The sequence below is a fragment of a genome, unplaced genomic scaffold (assembly GCF_019419815.1).
Source record: "Pyrus x bretschneideri cultivar Hongxiangsu unplaced genomic scaffold, Pyrus_bretschneideri_v1 Contig35, whole genome shotgun sequence".
NCBI lineage: Eukaryota > Viridiplantae > Streptophyta > Magnoliopsida > Rosales > Rosaceae > Pyrus > Pyrus x bretschneideri.
Window position 1 is genome coordinate 1,170,397 of NW_025999668.1, and position 20,530 is coordinate 1,190,926.

A 20,530-nucleotide genomic window follows, 5' to 3' on the forward strand; every position below is an offset into this window, starting at 1 on the left:
GTATGCAAATACGACAGTGGCATCAGATCTTAGATTACAAAATATAATGATTATGAGCTGAGCTATATGATTAGAGATGATATCGGGATCCTAATTTGCAGCCGGCACTAGTACTACGGTATATTGGTAATTCCTCTTCACATATAAGTCCGATGATTTAGGTTCAACTCCTTGCAGTGACGGACGCGGGTTGCAACAATCTTAATTGCATCCCTGTACATGCATATTTTTCCTCCCTCCAAAACAAAAGGATTTGCAAACCACAAAATTCCACAAATTTCCATGTTGTAAACCCCACAAAAGAATACTACTAACAATATGAGACCCCTGACAAAAAATTTCCAGCTCTACTAAACTCCAACCTACCGGAAACCCCACAGGCACCAAAATCACGTTCCCACCTATTTAATGGCGTAGGAACGGGTACAAACCGACTCTAGTGCCTCCGTAAATAGGCCAGAAAAACTGGTCAGTGCCTGAAAAACTCCTGGCAAGCCTGTTTGAAGATTGTTTAGTGTCATGGCTCTTGTCACCTCCACCGCCTTTGTATGCCTCATCATCTCATCTTCAACCCGCCTCTGGCAGGTTGTAAGTTCAGATTTCTTCTCAGCAAGCGGGTCTCGCGCATCCAAAACCTGCCCGTTTTCAGGCCCTGAGTCAGGAAGCCCGATGCCAACCATGGAGTAGGAGTTGTAGAATTTCTTTTCAATGTTTCGGAGAGAAGAAGCCTTTTTCTCAAGCTCCCTTGATGCAGCTTCAGTGCGTTTTTTTATCTTGAGCTCTTCGCTCTGTTTCACAGAGATTACGTGGACAACATTAATAAAGCTCTTGATAGCCTCGGAAGCTACTGTGTCAGGGACGCGCTCAAGTGCAAGCTTCCATTCATCACAGAAGGAATATACATCAGAAGATTCGTTGTGCACATTGAAGGTCATGTCGTTGTTTACAGGAAGAAGGGTGAGCTTGAACCAACCATGAACAGACCGAATAAAGTCCCGTTTGAACCTTATTAAGCGGCAGAAACTGGAATGCCAGGCAGAGACAGCCGATTCAAGGTCACGAGTTGCCTGCCGGTGCAGTTCCGAAGTTGAGTCACCCTTTGCCAACCGGTTCTCAAGTCCCTTAACCTGTTGTACAATGTTGTTCTGGACTTCATGGTACTGGTGCATTGCTTTCCACATGTACATGAACCTGCACTCGGTATATCACACATAAATGTTGACATTTTGAATTAAGGTCACCGTTAAGATAAACCCTACTCACACGACAATCGGATCTACCCATTATTCAATAAAACAGGGTCATCAGAATAATTTAACTACTGTATTCTGCAGTTCCATGTATGACGGGCGATAAATCAACTTTTTTAATCAATATTACAGAAAATCCTATTCAAATCTGAGCTTTAACAGAGAACCGAACACACAAAAGTTACCCTCCATTTCATTCACTCCTTTCAGACCAATATATGTCCACCTCAAGAAAGAAGAGTTAATTGGCGTAGGACCTTTTGGTAATCGATGTTAGTAATTATGCTTCTTCAAAATGGAACCCACAAACATGGTGATGAATAAATTTTCACTTCTCATAACAACGAGAGATTCTCTCTTGCAACCAATTCATACTCCCAGTGGTACCACCCAGCCAATCAATACTCACCAAATGTTAAAAAAATTGAAGCACCCGCCAATAAGAGCTTGCGATGTGGTGAATTGGTGACGAGAGTCACTTCTTAATAATGACACTGATTTATAAACCATACAAATTTGTAAAATCAATGCTGTTACTGACTTGTTAGTTAATCAAACCTGGAAGTGGATCCAGAAACAGACAACGGTGGGACATATCATAGTTAAAGTCCAATCCACCTAACTTTCCATCTATAATAACTGTTAACAAAAGGGTTTGCAGACAAGAGGAAACATAGCCACCCCACCTGAGAAGCAGTTTCAGGATTACGGTCTAGTTTTAAGAGGTGGCCAGAGATTGGATGGATTGGATTGGATTGCATTGGACTGGACAATCCAGGACAAGAGGGAACATGTGGTTCCAGAGGAGGGAAGAAGCAAGTGGCACATCTGAGGAGTAATTTCATAGTGCTTTCAACCACCAGCCACTCAGCCAGTGACCTAACCTTGTATTTTCCACATGTGCTAAATTTAAGTTACCAACCGAAATTTCATATCGAATGAAATACCCGAATATATTTTTCCACCGTAAAGAAAATACATCTTATTCAGTTAATGAAAAGAGATGAGACTTACCCATGGCACAGTTCAACAAGCTGAGGCACAAGATCAGAGTCTCTAAGATCGATGATTGCCGTGGAGGTGGTTGAGACGGCCTGAGATGTGACAATAATTAGTGATTGCAGCCTCTTTATCGACGCCTTGGTCTTGTCTACCTTGGTTTCATCCTCGCCCTTGTACTCCTGATGTTGCAGTGCCGACAGCTTCTTCTCGTGCTCAATCTTGACACCTTCTCTCACCTGAAATTCAATAACAATATGTTGCCTGCATCAGCACTTTCCAGTTGGAACGACACGGCTTCCACATAAATACAACAATGGAAACTTATTTCCTGATACAGCCGAATCCGGGACACGACCGTCAAGCCAATCATTTCTGCGACTCTGATCTTTGGTCTCATCTGGGAAAAATTTCTATGTTTCCACAATATGACAACTACGACATGATTCTCTTCTATTTGAAGTAAAAGGCATGAATCATTGAAACCATTCAAAGTTCAAACGTACCAAAAAGAAAGAGTAAATCCATACGATGCGAAGCTTATCAAATTTTGAACAAGAGAAGAACAGAATGCGTGTATTTTTTCCCGTGCAAACCCTCCTCCAACCAAAAGGGACGGGCGGAAAGAGTACTTGAGGAAAAGTAAAAAGCAATTTATATACCACTACGAATGTAGTAAAAACATTATACACAAACACGGAAAGAGACTCCTGAGAATACGAAGCTATACTCGTTAAGATGTCCATATTTGCCAACCAAAAACGCAGTAAAGTTTCCCTTTAGGCGCTACAGGCTGCATCCACTTTATCAAACCCAGATTACAGGACAAAGGCAGGCTGCCATGGGCATATCGGTCATTTGAACCAGCATTCCAAAAGCAAATCACAAAAAGAAGCCCTCAGGAAAAAAAAAAACACTTTTTGAAATTCAATCAAGATACTTATTTTTTCCTTCTACTTTTACTATATTACCCTTTGAATATCCCATACAGGACACCCAGTTTAATCTAGTAACTCCGTAACGACACTTTAACAACAATAATCTACGACACGTTCATTTCCCATGAAAATTAGAATGGGGAGAAAAACTATGAGTAAAAAGTTGATGGATGAACAACGGGAAGAAAAAGAATACCTTGACTTCCTCATAGAGCTTCTTCTCCCAGGCCAAGAGCCGTTCGAAGGTGGAGCAGAGGCTCTTTGAACCGCCTGGCTCGCTCATCAGCGAGCCGGCATCCAGCCGGTACTTGACTTCAAGTGGCGGTTTTGAACTCCAAGTGGAGCTCAAACTGCTCAGCAAACTACTGGAGTGGTACAATGTCCCTGCAAGAAAGAATTGGGACAAAATATAAGTTAATTTCAATTGAAACCGAAATCTAATCACATCTACAAGTTCAAAGTATCCGTTTGAATTTTGATCACATTCCGAAAGATTTTATTTTATTTTCCCACACTTTTTCCCGGGAACCAAACACCCCCAACTCCAAGTTAAAGAAAGACATACTCTTGAGTTGCCGGAAGCTCCGATCAAGCTGCGCCCGGCTGGTCTCGAGCATCTCGGAAACCTGGTCGCCGGCGGCGGAGGCCCTGTCGAAATTCTCCTTAATCGCCTCCACAATCTCCTTCAAATCCTTGTGCCGCACCACCATCTTCATATTGGAGATCTCACTGCTCCGGTAAGTACTCCCTCCCTCCCACCCCTCCGACCTCTCCGACTTGCTCGTGCTTGGCGCATACCTTGGCATCGCCTGAGCCACCGGAACACCGCCCGAACCGGCCACCGACTCGGCCCGAACAAACTCCGGCTCGAAATTCGACCGGGTACCCATCTCGGATCTCGACTCCCTCTCGTCGTCCCCTTCTTTGTCGGAGCTCGTTGTGCTGTAGTGGTCGTGGTCGTCCCACTCACTGCACTCCACCTCCTCCCTCTCCGATGGAGCGTACTTTTCGGACTGAGCGTATTTCTCGGACTGGACGTATTTCTGCGAAGGCGCGAGCTTCTCCGACTGAGCGTACTCGTACCTTTTCTGGTGATGGGCGTTCTGGGCATTTGGGTTTCGGTGGTTGAGGACGAAATCGTACTCCGATCTCTCGGTTTCGGTCTCTGGCGGCTCCATCTCTGTATCGTTTTCGTCCGAATGTTCGGGGTCGAGATGGTGGGGCGATTTTTGGTGTTGGCGGGATTGGAATTGAGTTTTTTGGCGTTGGTCGAAGAACTCCGAATCCGGCGGCGACGGAGGGTAGAAATTTTCCCAGTTCCACATGGAGGAGGCCTGAGACGGCGTGGTCGAGTAGTTCGACTCCGCCTGGAAAGCCGACGGAAACCCATAAGGATTGCCGAAATTCGACTTCTGACTTCCAGGAGAAGACGGAAGACTCGATTCCGACAGTATGTGAGGGAGCTTCGGGGCCGGCTGGCGGCGGCGCCGGTGTTGGTGAGAGGCGGGGGCGGAGGAGGAAGAGAGGATGTGGGGAAGGTTGGAGCTGTTGATGGTGGGAGAGAGAGGCGGAGGAGGTGGTGGCGGGTGGAGGGAGGAGGGAGCTGGGGAGGGGGCACGTGGAGGGATGTGGTTGGTGGGAGGGGGGACTTGGTGGAGGAAGACGGCGGGGGTTTGGTGGGAGATGGAGAGGGGTTCGAAGGCGGCGAAGGAGACGAGGGCGGAGCCAGTGAGGCGGAGGGAACGGCAGTAGTCGGCGTGGGCGGCGGCCAAGTGGTGGCGAGCGTAGACGGCGTCTTTCATGAGGCGGCGCCGCTCCTTGCACCGCCTGACAGTGTCCTCGTTGTCCAATTTGGACGCCGTGCACCCCATAAAGGTAAAATAATAATATAATAAGTACCAAAGTGGGAGTGAAGAAGCCTCTGGTTCGAGCTCAGAGCAGGGAAGGAGACGGGAAGTTATAGTTGTTAGGCTTTGTACTGTTGCCTTGCCTGTTCCGGTGGTTTTTGTTTTCTTATTAATTTTTTTTTAAATTACTTTTTTTATTTTTTTACTTTCTATGGAAAGTAAAGTGAGTTTTATTTTTTATTTTTTATTTTAATAAAAAGTATAAAATAGATTGAAAAGGGTTGGCAAATAAAATCTTTCGAAAATGTTTCTTTGTCGGGACTTATTAATTTATTTTCATCATGTATTGTTTGGGTTTGTTTCTCTATGGTAAGTGGCTACGTAATGTCATGTTAAGAGGGGAAAGAAGATAGCTAGTTTGGTGATTGTGGAGTGAAAAATAATACACAACATCTTGGAGCTAACGCATGAAATTTACGGGAGGCAAGAATGCCCTTATTGAAGACCAACTACTACTTCTTCGAGTTCTTCCGTCCATGCCAAAGAAAAAAGTTAAAAGTATTAAAGATACGATTAATAACCAAATTCTATCTTCAAAGCCTTCCTTATTGAAGACCAACTTCATCAAGTAAAGAATCACCATCAAATCCAATCAAGAATTCCACGAGATAGTTACAAGATATTATTAATTCAATAATATATTTGGGATTATTGCTCAGGTATCTTTAAGATATCACAACATCTCAATGACACTTTCCTACTGCATCCAATGGATGACACATCTTGGCGAACTAAACGTTGACACAAGGCATGACAAACCCTTCACATGTGGCCAAGTATCTCCTTATAAATACCTCATCGCAACCAATTTCTAGTAAGCTTTTGCTACGCAACTAAGCCATAAACTCTCTCTTTTCAAAGAAACTGAATTTGATATCAGAAATGCATTGGCCAAACTTCCGCCAGTTCGTGGGTGTGTGGATTTGGTCTTTAACTGTTTTGTAGGTCCACATTTATCTAGACTGAAGACGATGGATTTTTGCTACTATAATGAAGTTATGATGTTAAAGTGTAAATTTGAAACATTTTTCATCTTATGTAGAATTTTGTTTAGAATTAAAATAGGGTAAATACCCATGACATAATTAAAATTAACGACTTTGGTTCAGTTTTAAAGTAAGAAAATAACATATATACAGGCAGGTGTGGCACAACCTAATTCATTATTTAAACGTATTTAATTAAATTAAGTGTTTAGTTATAAGATGTGAAATTTTTTTTTCTTTCCTTTTTGTCTAAAACTCTAACCTAAATCTAATCATTTTGTTGTTGCAAGAAAAGTTAATTAGACTAAACCTGTTTTCTGTTCCTTTTTTTTTTCTGGCAGATAAAGTATAAATTAAAATTCTAGTTATGGTAATGTTTGCTTAGTTTAGTTGATTAATTAGAGACGTATTCAACTAGGATTTTAAGGGATTTTAATAAATTTATAAATTTATTGATCTTAATGGAGTTTAATTGATTTCTAAAGATTACATGTGAAATTTTGAGTTAATTACCTCAAATTTTTAAAGATGTGAAATTTGAGAATGTTTAAAATACATTACGATATATTTTCAATTCTTCAACTTTTTGAAATCCTGTAAAATCAATTTTTAATCAAATACACCTAAAATATTATAAAGTGAAAAACTTAATTAAATAAACCTAAACTTTTAGAAAATTACTTAAATTCATGACCCCTAAATTTGTAAAAAGAATTAAAATCCTAAACCCCCTTAGTTTAGTGTTTTGTATTGTGGAGTTAATCAAATGAGAGTGTTGAAGAAGGTCGCCTTTTCGTGACTCCTCGGAGGGATCGGGGGATGGAAGATGAAGACAGGTGGATGTTCTCCAAATTGTGTGGGCCCCTTGGTTGATTATTGAGTCTCCAATTGAGTAAATCCATTTTCTTAGTGGGAATGTCTATGAGGAGAAGAACGAATCCCACGTTGATTGGGAAGAAGAAATTTTATATGAGTTTATAAGTAATTTAGTCTATTCTGTATATTACTAGCTAATTTTATGGTAAAACCTTAGCTACATTAAGGGACTCGCAAATGAAATTATGCATGGACTCTTTACCACCTCATAGTTTAAAATTAATTATTGTGTCAACGTTATAAAGCATACATGGTATCATAGTCTATCGAGTGTCCCACTTCTGAGTTTTGAGAAGAGTTTACATAGAACTTCTCTTTCTAGCTTGTATAATGTCTGTGCGCTTTTCTCAAGTGAAGGTCTTAGTGTGACCCCTGTAAATAAAACTTTAATACTAAATAAGTAATGATTTATTGTGAAGTTTAACCCAATTTATTCTCTTAATATTTTTGCAGTAGAAGTTATATTATTACAAAAAAAAAGGAAAAAAAAAAAACAAATCGTGTTATTTAGAGTTTTAGACCATGCCACCGCTTGTATTGTCAAAAGTTCAAAATCAATTTATTTCTACACTCCTTGTATAAATATTTTTTTTTATATAAAAAATTTAAAAAAAAACCCTAGTTTAATGGTTATTTTACTTTTTAGCATGCACAATTTGAAACAATTCTCCTCTTCAATTAAGTCAATAAAACAAATTTCATCTCCAACTAAGGTCAATATCCCTTTCTAATATTTTTATTTATTGATCTCTTCTTAAAAATTGACTCAATCCTAATGTTGAAAATGCATGTGATTTAATATCCTAATGGATAAGACATTGGGTTTTTATCCATGCTCTTTAGGTTCAAAACTCTCCCTCCCCTGAACTATTATAATCGTTTCGAACCTTTTTTCCTTCCTTAATAATAATAAATTAAAACAAAATCCTAAAGTTGGAAATAATTTGGGTGATCTAAAATAATACTAATATGCATTATTGTTGTACTACATTTCTATCAGCAAGACCTTTCTTTTCTCTGAAGTTAAGAGTATTACATTTCACACACTTTAGGTTTAGACTGACTTGAAAAACAAGTCATGATATTTCAGTTCATTCATATTGCACCATAAGATTTTGAAGTCGTATAAATTCATGTGTTTTTTGTTATTTGATCATTTAGTCTTTCATTTACAGTGGTGACACGGAGAGTGTGGAACCCCACGAGGGGCAACGTGCGAACTACATGTGCACCACATGGACCGAAAAAAAACTCATGAGTTTCGGCTTCTCCCAAATCGTTATTTGTATCCTAAAACACCAACATATAACATATTTTGGCCCCAACTATGAAAGTGTGACTACTATGTCAACTTATAAATAGGTCTCACATATGTCACGTCATCAATTTAACATAGTTATAAATTTATGCAATTACAAAACCTTATTATATGATGTAGAAAATTGAAACTTCGTGGCCATTTTGGAAACCGCCTGAATCCTGGAGGGTGTAAAGTGTAGTTAGCCATATTTTTCACACTTTTATGGAGTCACGTATTTATTTTCAATTAGATATACATGTATATATGATCCTCACATGATAAAACCTCGACGTTAGAAGTCAAAACTTTATGATAAATGAAAATATGACGACGGGAGGACATTAAGCCTAAGGGGGGTGTATTCAATTTAGATTCTTAGAGAGTTTCAAGGAATTAATAATTTCAGGAGTATTCAATTAAGAATTTAAAGGATTTCATAAAAGTTTAGGTGTATTCAATTGAGAATTATACACTTTTTAAATGTCTCTAATTATAATGTATCATCTAAGATCATAAATGGGAGATTCACAACAAGAAAAGGGAAAAGGAAACTATAATCAATGGTCTGTGGAAGAGAGCAACCTGTTGTTGCGACTACTTGTTGAGGTCGTAAAAAATGGATGGCGTGATGCTAATGGCATAATAAGCAAGCAGACTATAGGAGCCAAAATTGTTCCCGTGCTCAATGAAAAACTTGGGTGTCAAAAAACTCAAAATCATGTTAAGAACCGTGTGAAAACGTTGTGTCAACTTTTTAGGCATAGTTCTAGTATTTGGTTAGGACCCCGTCACAAAGAAGTTCACGGCTAGTGATGAAGTATAGGAAGGCTTCCATAGGGTGAGTTCTTTTTCTTATAGAATATATTATTTACAGTGATGATCTTTCATTTATATTGATTTTGTATTTTAACATTTATTATGTTTTTCTTTTTCGCAAGTCCCACCCAAAGAGTCAAGGTGTTCGCAAAGAGACATTTCTGGACTATGAAGATTTGATGACGTATTTGGCAATGCAACAGCTAAAGGAAATAACTCAATTGGATTGGGTGATGACACTGATGCCATAACATATATAGTCGATGAAAGTAGGCCAATCAGAGTAAACGAATTTCCTCCACCTGATGAGAGCTTTGAGCAACTTGATCCATTATTTCAAAATCCATCATATGCATCATCTTTCCTAGATGCAAATTTGGAGGGTTTCGCTCTAACACACGTACAAAAGCTACTTCCAAGGAAAATATCTCGATCTAAGTCTGAGCTAAAATCAAATGAGATCACCCCTCACATCGTTCTTATAGAAAAAGTTTCCCTTGGAATGGATTTGATTGCTGCAATTGCCACTGAAATTCAAGCAATTCATAGCATAATGGAGAAAAGAGAAAAAGATAGAGAAAAAAAGGAAAAGGAGAGAAAAGAAGAAAATAAAAACAACAATGTTTGGGATGCTTTCAAAGAGACTCCAAACTTTGATGCTCCCGTTCATTACAAAGCAATTGCATTGGTTCAACATTTGGGAATGAAAATAGAGTTCTTGAAAATGACACCAAAAGAACACTCAGAGGTGTTCGGTATCATCTTCAAGATTTTGCTGGTAATGTTCGTGACCCCGTAAATGCAAATGAGTTGTTCAATCTTCGACATGCTTCCTTGAGAAACATAATAGAGAGGATATTTGGTGTATTTAAATCTCGATTCACAATTTTGAAGTCAGCACCTCCATTTCCAATTAAAACACAAGTAGAGTTAGTGTTAGCTTGTGCATGATTGCATAAGTTTCTTTGCAAGGTGTGCCGTTTGATGAATTTCCAATTGAATCAGAAGATGATGAATCTAAAGATGAAGAAAATCATGATGAACCAGGTAATCAAACCCAAAAGCAACAACGACAGATTGCTAATGCATGGAGAGTTGGCATAGCTACAAGTATGTGGACAGATGATGTGAATGATAGGATTCAAAGATGAGAAATATAAAGGATTATTTGACTTTACGGGGTTTTTTTTGAATTTCTATTCTTATCTCTCGGATTTTAGGATGGTGGTAGAATAAAAGGCTTGAGGACCATTGGCATTTATTGAGTATGAAAAATGTTTCTTTTTCTTGCGCAAAATAACTGTTGGTAAATTTCATTAGTGATTTTATTGATCGAGGTGAGCAAAATTTGCAGGTTGGTCTCTGTTTCTTACATGTAAGTCAATTTGTTACATTTTTGTCAAGCCCGTAAGCAATGGCTGCAGCAGTTAGTTTGTTTATAATGCGCTCACATTCAAGGCCAGCAATGGCAGAAGCATTTTTGTGACTAGTGACAACCCCAATTAAAATATATTTTAATGCGTATTCATGTGCTGTGATTGGATTGTTATTTTGCTTCTTCCTTTTGCCTTCTGGGACAACCCGATTATACCAATTAATTTGGCTTTTCTTGAAATAAAATAATCACCATGACTTCATGGAAATTCAAACAAATCTCTTGAAATTCATGAATAAACTCTCTGAAGTTCTCTAAGTCCATGCAAAGATTTCTCTCACAATTCATGTGAATTCTATGAAACTTAACTCAGAATCTCTGGAAAGTGATTTTTTTTTCTTCTCAAATTCTTTCAAATTTCATGGAATTAGATTCTCTGAAACTTTCTCAAAATTCTAATTGAACACACCCCCCTAAGTCTGATTAAATCTTATAAACTGATTGAAGTCAGTTAATAAGATTAAAAAAAAAAAAAAAAATTAGATGAATGCCCTAATCATTAGACGACCTAATTGCAACAGAGCTTAAAGCATATGAATATTATTAGGGAAATTACATTTTAACACTTCAACTTTGGGTCTCATAACAATCTCATACCTTATTTTTTAAACATTACAATATTATACATCAATTTACAAGTTTGTTGCGATGACATATCTCCGTCAATGTTTCTGTTAATTTTTTAAGAAAACTAATGAAAAATGCTTTAATACTTTGAATTTTAACAAAAAAAAACCATATACTAACTTTATTTAATGATTAGGACAAAATCCAATATCAAATCAGCCCAATAAAACTGCCCAAACAAAGTAATTTATCAAATTTCTGATTTTACCCTTAACGTCAGTTTTTGCCCCTAACGACAAACCTCACTGTTGGTTCTACCTCTCCTCAGACCTCGCTGGTGCTTGCTTCAGCTCTGTGGTTTTCAACTCCATGGCTTTTTTCAACTCACAGCAAGAAAACCACCACGAAAACCTTGCTTTTCAAGTCCATGGTTTTTTTTTATATCTCAAATTCTTTTTTTTTTTTTTGCTTGATCTTATGTTTGATGGAGATGTTGAATGCAGGGTGGCTCGATAAGGTTATCTTGGGTTTGTCCTCTAAAGCTTCATAAAACTCCTCAACATCACAAACTTTTCCAAATTGCTTGAAATCAATCGGCAACATCGCCATCATCCTTCATCTGCACCAAATGCCATTCCAATTACTAAAAATGTAATTGATGGCCAATACCAAGTAATAGGTGTAATCAAATTATAAATTTTGTGTGGAATTAACAGATTTCATAGAAGAAGGAGGAGAGAAAAACAAGACATGGGAAATGAGAGCTTGCCCCGGCGTCATGGAGAAGAAACCGATGAGCGAGTATGTGAGATTGAGCCATGGCTTGTCATCGCCGAGCTCGATTTGTGCAAAGTAGAAGAGCCAGAGGTGTGTAAATTTCCCCACAAAACCCTTTATTTGTTTATGGCACGCAGAGAATCAAGCTCATCAATTTGAAGGGTTTTTTTTTTCTTTTCTATTTTTTTAAAGTTCTAAAACCATTTGTCTTGAAATTTGTACAATCCACCATCAATTTATTTTATATTATTTTCTTTGCAATTTCTCTGTGATTTGACTTCTGAATCTCAATAGATATGCTCATTGCAACTTGATCAGTTTGAAGGTATTAAATTGTCCTCATTTGTTGTAAGCGATCTCAGTTTAGCAAATTGGCAGGCAACCTGAAGGAGATTGCATGCCCCTCACTGCAGTGTGACTTGGACCGACTCATCCTATAAGAATTGCTTTACAAATTGTCATACTTACAATCAAATATGTCCCTAGCTATGCAAATTATATGTCTTTGCAATTTGTAAAATTGAAAGCCCCTGCATAAAAACCCTAAATTAATAGAGCATTCAAACAAATTAGTAAAAGATGCAAATCCTATACTTTAACATTAGAGTAAAAGTTATTTACTTATTTATCTAGCATATGAGCGCGTTGCATTTGTAATTAAAAAAAACAGTTAATTATAATTCAAAAGAATCATATTATTAAGGGAAATTTGCATCAATGTCCTCTTTAAGAAATTGTGAATATCAATGTTCAGTTTTAGAAATAGTGCAGTAGCCATGTTTATTTTTAGAAATAGTGCACTACCCTTGTTTAGTTTCAGAAAGTCAGTTTCAAAAATAGTGCACTACTCGTGTTTAGTTTCAGAAATAGTACATTAACTGTGTTTAATTTCAAAAATAGTGTAGTACTCGTGTTTAGTTTCAAAAATAGTGTAGTATCCATGTTTAGTTTCAGAAATAGTATAGTATCTATGTTTAGTTTCAAAAATAGTTTGTTCCATAAATAGTGTAGTACCGTGTTTAGTTTCATAAATAGTATAGTATCAGTGTTTAGTTTCAGAAATAATCTGTTTCATAAATAGTGTAGTATATGTATTTAGTTTCAGAAATAGTTTGTGTTCAGTTTAAGAAATAATGATAGTACCGTTTCAGTTCTAGAAGTAGTGAATGTTTGCTAGTGTTTTCATTTGATTGTCACATTCACTCTAATTGAATATTTTGTATAATAAGGCCCCCACATAAGCTTTGCATATATATTTTTTCATATATTGAGTGCACCAATCGAACTAAAAAATATTTGTTCACCCAAAATTGCACATATTCTTGGTCTAGTAATATAATTTCTTCCTAAATCAAACAACTAGCCACTGGCCAGGAGACCTTTCTAAATTTAATTCTCTCATTTTGATCACTAGTTTATAAATTAGTAAATGAGCAATTCTTACATCTCATTTAGGGATGATAATGGGGTGGATCGGGTTTGGATGTGTCATCCCCATACCCGAACCCTCTTATTGTCCCCGAACCCGAAACCGTAGAATCCCCGAATGGGTTTTCCCCATAACCGAACCCATTGGATAACGGATTTTCTATTAGGCAACAGTTTTTCCCATTATAATATTTTTATATTATTAATTAAATAGTAAATTTTAAATAAAAATTAAATAAATTACTGATACTGTCACATCCCCGCCCGGGGCGGATCACTTCCCGAGCCCGCTTCACCACCGTAGCACGATATTGTCCGCTTTGGGCTTACCATTCCCTCACGGTTTTGTTTTTGGGAACTCACGAGCAACTTCCCAGTGGGTCACCCATCATGGGATTGCTCTAGCCCCTTTCTCGCTTAACTTCGGAGTTCCTACGGAACCCGAAGCCAATGAGCTCCCAAAAGGCCTCGTGCTAGGTAGGGATAAGAATATACATTTAAGGATCACTCCCTTGGGCGATGTGGGATGTTACAATCCACCCCCCTTAGGGGCCCGACGTCCTCGTTGGCACACACGCGACCAGGGTTAGGCTCTGATACCAAATTGTTACATCCCGGCTCGGGGTGGACCACTTCCCGGGCCTGCTCCACCACCGTAGCACGATATTGTCCGCTTTGGGCTTACCATTCCCTCACAGTTTTATTTTTGGGAACTCACGAGCAACTTCCCAGTGGGTCACCCATCATGGGATTGCTCTAGCCCCTTTCTCGCTTAACTTCGGAGTTCCTACGGAACCCGAAGCCAGTGAGCTCCCAAAAGGCCTCGTGCTAGGTAGGGATGGGAATATACATTTAAGGATCACTCCCTTAGGCGATGTGGGATGTTACAGATACAATGCATATACAGCATATGTTAAATAAGATTAAATATTAAATACTAAATAGTGTTATTAATACAATTGATACAAACAATGCATGTGATAAATATTGTTAAAAACGAGATTAATACTATTAATAATTGATAAGAATATAATTTATATTATTAATGATTATTGATAACTTTCTTCTCTATATAATAAATATTGATATTTTTTTTATTAATTCAAAACAATTCGGTTTCGGGCATGGGTTTGGGGCGGATACCCTAATAAGCATAACCAAATCCGATACCGAAAAATTTACCCAACGGTTACCCATAACCGTAAAATACCCAAAATTTAATCCCCAAAACCGAACCATTCGGATCGGTTACCTACGGGGAACGGGTTTTGTCACTTCCCGGGCCCAACTCCACCATAGCACAATATTGTCCGCTTTAGGCTTACCATTCCCTCACGGTTTTGTTTTTTGGGAACTCACGAGCAACTTCCCAGTGGGTCACCCATCATGGGATTGCTCTAGCCCCCTTCTCGCTTAACTTCTGAGTTCCCATGGAACCCGAAGCCAGTGAGCTCTCAAAAGGCTTCGTGCTAGGTAGGGATAGGAATATACATATAAGGATCACTCCCCTGGGCGATGTGGGATATCACAATCCACACCCCTTAGACCAACTCCAATGGTGGGCTAAAAGCTAAATTACCCCCCAAAATTTCCCCCCAAACGCACTCCAACCCAAGGGGAAATTTTGAGCTAAATGCTAAATGCTAAACCAATGTCAAATTCCCCCCGAAATTTAGCCCAGAAATCAGGGTGAACTCTACCCAATATTTATCGGAATTTAAATTTTTTTAGATTAAAATGTTCATAAAATTAATTTACGATAGTCTACATATTTATTTATTTTAAAATTTAATTTAACAAAAAAAATAGCCTAAATGTATTCTTTAATAATCTCGGGCTAAAATTTTAAGGTAGAATGGTTGGAGTAGAAAAGCTATTTTTGGGCTAAAAGCTAAATTTTTCGGGCTAAAAATTTTGACTTTTAGCCCAACCATTGGAGATGGTCTTAGGGGCCCGACTTTCTCGTTGGCACACCACGGCCAGGGTTAGGCTCTAATACCAAATTGTCACATCCCGACCCGGGCGGGACCACTTCCTGGGCCCAACTCCACTATAGCACGATATTGTCTACTTTGGGCTTACCATTCCCTCACGGTTTTGTTTTTTGGGAACTCACGAGCAACGTCCCAGTGGGTCACCCATCATGAGATTGCTCTAACCCCCTTTTTGCTTAACTTCAGAGTTCCCATGGAACCCGAAGCCAGTGAGGTTTCAAAAGGCCTCGTGTTAGGTAGGGATGAGAATATACATATAAGGATCACTCCCCTGGGCGATGTGGGATATCACAGGTTTGACGGGTCAAATTGCCATCCCAATTCTCATTTTAGTTCCTCTAATTTCATTTGTAAATTTTTATGCACACCATAAATGTAGTTGAAGCTACTCACAAGCCCCACAAGACATAACATGGGCCAATTGAAAGATATAATCAATTGTCACTCAGTACGACGGTCTGGTGGTATTTATCTAATTAGGTTTGAATCTTGTGGATGGTGAATTCGATACTAAATTAGGCTACCCATTGTGTAGCTTTGCCAAACTCCCCCTCCCCATAGTGTAAAAATATCGATGTACTAAAAAAACATAATCAATTTAATTTTAAGTATATATGATTAATGTTCAGCAAGTAAAAGAGTATATGGCTATGGAGACAAAGGAGGAATATGTAATTGAGCTTGACTGGCTCCATCAGTCCAATTTAATTAGTATAGTATCTTTATATATAAAGCCAACAACCCCTTTTGAGGTCATAAGCTTCACCAAAAAGTTTTAGCCAAAAACGCCCCAAAACAAAAATATTCAAAAGCAACCCAAAATAATGCACCAAATAATGCAGGGGTAATTTTGTCATTTTAATAGTGCTTTTTAATAATTAATTCTTTTTGTACAGTTTTTTTTTTTAATTAGTACATCACAATGGACTAGTAATGATGTGATTCAATCAATTGTTCATTAAATATTATTTTCTCTATTTTAAATATGTTCAAAACATCTTAAGAGACGTCTAATGCCGGTTATAAAAATAAAAAAAATTAAAAAATAAAAAAGTCTTTCGCACGCACATAATAATGTAATTAAATTAGCTGTCAAATGATTTTTTTTTTGAACAAATGATATTATCTACACTAAGGGGGCGGGGTGGGCTTAGCCTCACAATAAGCTAGCAATAATGTGATTCAATCAGTTGTTTATTAAATATCATTTCTCTATTCTTAATGTAAATTCAATATAATGTAGATAAAAACTGAAAGACCGATTTTATTATGTGAATTCAGCTGCTTTAATTGGTTTGTGAGGGGTTTTTTCTAGCATGATCTAAGATTATTTATTTACTTCAAATATTTTTTCCTTTTGTCAATTCACGCATATTTAAAACGTGTAAATTGCGAGTAGCTTGCCGTAATTCAAAAAATGCCTCATGCACGCGCGTGAGCACATGCATGAAGGCTAGTATCATATAAGATGGGAAAGAAAGAAGGAGTTCTCACATGTCACATCACACGCATTTGAACCAAAAAATTGCAAACTTTCTACTGCCTCGACGAGCCACGTGTATTCTACTTCCTCCATCAATTCCCATTAGATTTCACCATTAAAATAATTAAAAATATAAATTTTAATATAAAATAATATTTTCTCTCTCTTCATCGACCTTTGTAGCTCTCAAAATATCATGAATTGAGAAAACTTTTTGCTAGTTGACAGACAAATCAAGAGGAATTGGACTGATGGACGGAATTGAGCTTCTGTCGGGGGTATAGGCAGGAAAGAAAAAAAAAACATTGTTTTGCACATGAGCTTGTTTTCTAATTATGAGTTTTAGTTTTTGTTCTTATTATTTTGTATTTGGTGTAAACATTCCTAGTCTAAGTATGATTATGTAAATTCTAAATTAGATTTGATTTTAGTTATCCTTTCCTATTGTATCTTATATTCTTTGGGGATGAAGGAATATCTTCTCTCCCTTTACTACTATAAATAAAGGCATAATATAGGAGGGATAACAACACACACATTCCCCTACAATTCTACAAACACATCTCTCTCTCTCTTCTCCTTGTCGCCGGCCCTCTCTCTCCTTGTCAGATAAAATAGACCACAACACGTTATCAGCACGCTTCTACCGTTGCGTTTAGGAATCTGACGTTAGAGATTTTTCTGCATCAAACCAATTCATCCATATCATCACACAATCAGGTCATTTCAAAACAACGGTTTTTAACTCAATATTTTTGCAACCTGGTAGCAAGAACATTCACCATGTTGCATGACCCAACTTTACGTTTTACATATTTTAGATTCTACATAAATTGTGTATGCCTCATAATCATAATTGTTGAATTATGTGAATTTGATATTGGTTATGAACTGCATCAAATGTATTTGCATATGCATATTATTAAATTGAATTGAATTTACGTTGAAATGAATTCCATTGACATATTATTGTTTTGAATATGCATATAATTGAATTAAATTGAAAAAAAAATTCGAATTTGGGAACCTAGAGTTCTTTCAAACCCGTGACCACTATCCTGTAGATGGGTTTCCCCACGCTAAGCCGAGAGCCTGTAGTGTTGGAAATGTGCCCTAAAACCAATCATATGATGATACTTTATGGACATTTCACATGTTAAACTAATCTAGTTTAATATTAAGGGCAAACATTATTGTTTGAGCCGTCTCATATAAATGTTATATGCTTAAACGATAAGTCCAAGGAATATGTGATTGGAAGAATGCGATCTAAAGAAGTTAGATTCATGAGACCATTCTTTCGTTGACACATCCTAAACGTTCCTGATCATAGGATTGTCAATTGGGCATTAACAGTCCGAGATCAGTACGTGCTATGTCTTCTCTCAGGGAGAGTGACTAGTCTCAAGTCATTGGTGTGTGTGACATCAAGACAAGTACGTAGGTGCTCAATAGAGAATGAGTTCACTGAACACGATCAACAAAGAGTTTTCATATTCATGTTACATGAGAACTCATGGTTGGGATAATGCAAATTAGTCTTTTGACCTAAGGCATCACAGTTGTCTTGTGGTTAGGTCCTTAATCTTTGATTATGTCAAAGTCACTCCATCATGAGGGTGTCCATGGCATCGTTGGGGTTAAGCCACTTAGCCATGGAGGCAAGTGAATGCGCAACAAGGGATCTCTAACCTTCAAACTGTTTGAGGGAGAATACTCTATGATATGATTTAGAATCTTTGGCCAGAGTATGAATGAGATGTTGGAATGCGTTCCAGATCACATTCAAGGTAATCATATAAGTACAAGATTCATATTGGATAGTAGACATGAATAAACTATCAAACCAAACAATGTGGTCAAGAGTATTGTATTAGAGAAAGACCGTATTGCATTTGTAATCCTAAACTGAATAGGTTCTCCACCTCTTCTGATTAGCTTGGGTAACCATGACATGCTGCTAGACGTCAACCATGGTTTGTGGAAGCCCTAAAAGTGTATTATCACTAACGGGAGAATTGAAAGTAAGTTTCAATTCACAATCGATTAGAAAGAGTTTTAATCGCCCACTGCCTCGCTAAAAGGAACCTAATGGATCGTTCACCGAGTAAGGTAGAGTTTGAAGAAACAACGGAGATGAGTAAGAATAATTAAATGGTTTAATTATTTATCTAAGGCTAGGATTAATTAATATGTTAATTAATCAAACGAATAAGTTCGTTAAAGACCTCAGGTTAGTTTTGGGCCGCAAGGCCCAATGGGATTTGAATGTCAAACCCATTAACTCAAGTTGTATGACAACTTGAATAAAACAAAGGGCTTGAAAGCCCAATAAACCTATAGGCCGGCCATGTGTAAAAGAATAGGGCTTTTGGTCCATTAGGTCACTTATTTGAAGGGACTATATAAAGGACTTTATAGCCTAAAATTTACTAAGGGTTATTTTTGGGGGAAAGGATGAGAACACAAGCTCTCCTTTCTCTCTAAAAATTTCGGCCAACCTTGGAGGGATCATCTAGCAATCAAACTCCTCCAAGGTCACTCATTTCTTCTTCATTATGCCTTGGTGATGAATAATTAGAGGTTCTCAATTTTGGGAACTTGGAGAAACCTTTTCATCCATCCAAATCCATGGATCTAAGATGCAAGGAATGAAGGCCCTCTCTTTGGGTGATTAGCCTTTGCTTATGCAAAGAGGAATCTACAAAGGTATTGATTTCTCAACTCACTTTGTTTTGAGTTGAGTCTTGGTTCACCTATCTACTAGGCTTTGAATTTCATGGGTAAATGTTTTGTTTTTAAGTGCATACAAGCATGATTCCGCCTTTAATTGTTAATTGCATGCTATTGATGTTGCTTAAATGAACATGTTTTTCACAAATTTTCCTTCATGTAGCTCTCCTCCTCACGGAAAACCCACGGAGCTACAAGCTCCAAGTCCCAAAACTAACTAAACCCGGCACCTTTCATGGTGTCCCCAACCACAGCATGGCCTGTAACTATTACGTTGAACCTTTGGTTCATGTTGCCGATGACCAGAAGTCGTCCCAGGTCAAAACACGGCCATCAGCAGTGGCGGCACTCCAGCGACCCTTCCCAGCAAACGTTGGGGTGTTTTTTTTTTTTTTTTGGTTCTGACCCGAGCCCATTAGGACTTGGCTGCATATGATCCCAACACCAGCCTTTTGGGCTTTGGTGTTCTGTTCGAAACCTACTGGAAAGCAATTGCAATTTGGGTTTCCATATTGCGGCCCATACGTTGAAACCCGGCCCAAGCATACACCAACCCAAGGGTTATGGTTTCCCATATGCTTGCACCGCACCGGATCACTGCCCCTGCACGAGCGAATTTAGATCCAGCCGATAATCTGGGGCCTGCTACTTGAACCCATTCCCTCGCCCACTGTCTTGGGCCGACTGAAGGAAAAAAAAAGAAATTTCTTTTTGGGTCTGCCTACAACAACTCAGTCCTTTCCCCGTGGGCCTGCAACCCCACCCAAGACACCCTAGCCCAATTTCGAGCCTAGGTCACATGGTCAAATTTTTTTTTAAGCCACCCATGGCATAGCTTTTCCTTTAGGCCCCAAGCTATATTCGCCTAATTATTTTTAGGCCCAATGAGTTTTATATTTTTTTCACCCACACTTTAATTTGTCACGAAGTCCAAATAATTAAAATTCAATTATAATTATAAACCAAATATTATATTTTTGCATATTCTTGTTGCATATTTGTTTGCATATATATTTGTGTTTGCCTGTAGGAATATATGAA

The 20,530-nt window shown here is 38.0% G+C and overlaps 1 protein-coding gene, 1 long non-coding RNA gene and 1 pseudogene across 2 annotated transcripts; 2 read left to right on the forward strand and 1 right to left on the reverse strand.

The window, feature by feature from the left end:
* Positions 1 to 121: 121 nt before the first annotated feature.
* LOC103948707 (nitrate regulatory gene2 protein) lies at positions 122 to 5,073 on the reverse strand. The gene is made up of 4 exons (XM_048591736.1): positions 3,753 to 5,073; positions 3,384 to 3,571; positions 2,265 to 2,488; positions 122 to 1,191 (listed from the first exon to the last, which is right to left on the reverse strand). Exons 1-4 carry the CDS (start codon positions 5,056 to 5,058, stop codon positions 402 to 404), a joined length of 2,508 nt encoding a protein of 835 aa, XP_048447693.1. The 5' UTR covers positions 5,059 to 5,073; the 3' UTR covers positions 122 to 401.
* A 3,699-nt stretch (positions 5,074 to 8,772) lies between these two features.
* Positions 8,773 to 9,871, forward strand: LOC125480672 (annotated as a pseudogene).
* Positions 9,872 to 11,349: 1,478 nt separating this feature from the next.
* On the forward strand, positions 11,350 to 12,559 carry LOC125480759. Its single transcript, XR_007261028.1, has 2 exons — positions 11,350 to 11,941; positions 12,170 to 12,559. It is a non-coding gene; the product is annotated as an uncharacterized LOC125480759 (long non-coding RNA).
* The last annotated feature ends 7,971 nt before the right edge of the window (positions 12,560 to 20,530 follow it).

What these genes read in the sequence shown, in the direction of transcription:
- LOC103948707 (XM_048591736.1), bottom strand. Translation starts at nt 5,058, where the DNA reads ATGGGGTGCACGGCGTCCAAATTGGACAACGAGGACACTGTCAGGCGG. An exon ending in GAGCTTCCGGCAACTCAAGA is followed by an intron (nt 3,572 to 3,752) that starts GTATGTCTTTCT and finishes TCTTTCTTGCAG; the next exon opens with GGACATTGTACCACTCCAGT. An exon ending in AGCTCTATGAGGAAGTCAAG is followed by an intron (nt 2,489 to 3,383) that starts GTATTCTTTTTC and finishes ATTGAATTTCAG; the next exon opens with GTGAGAGAAGGTGTCAAGAT.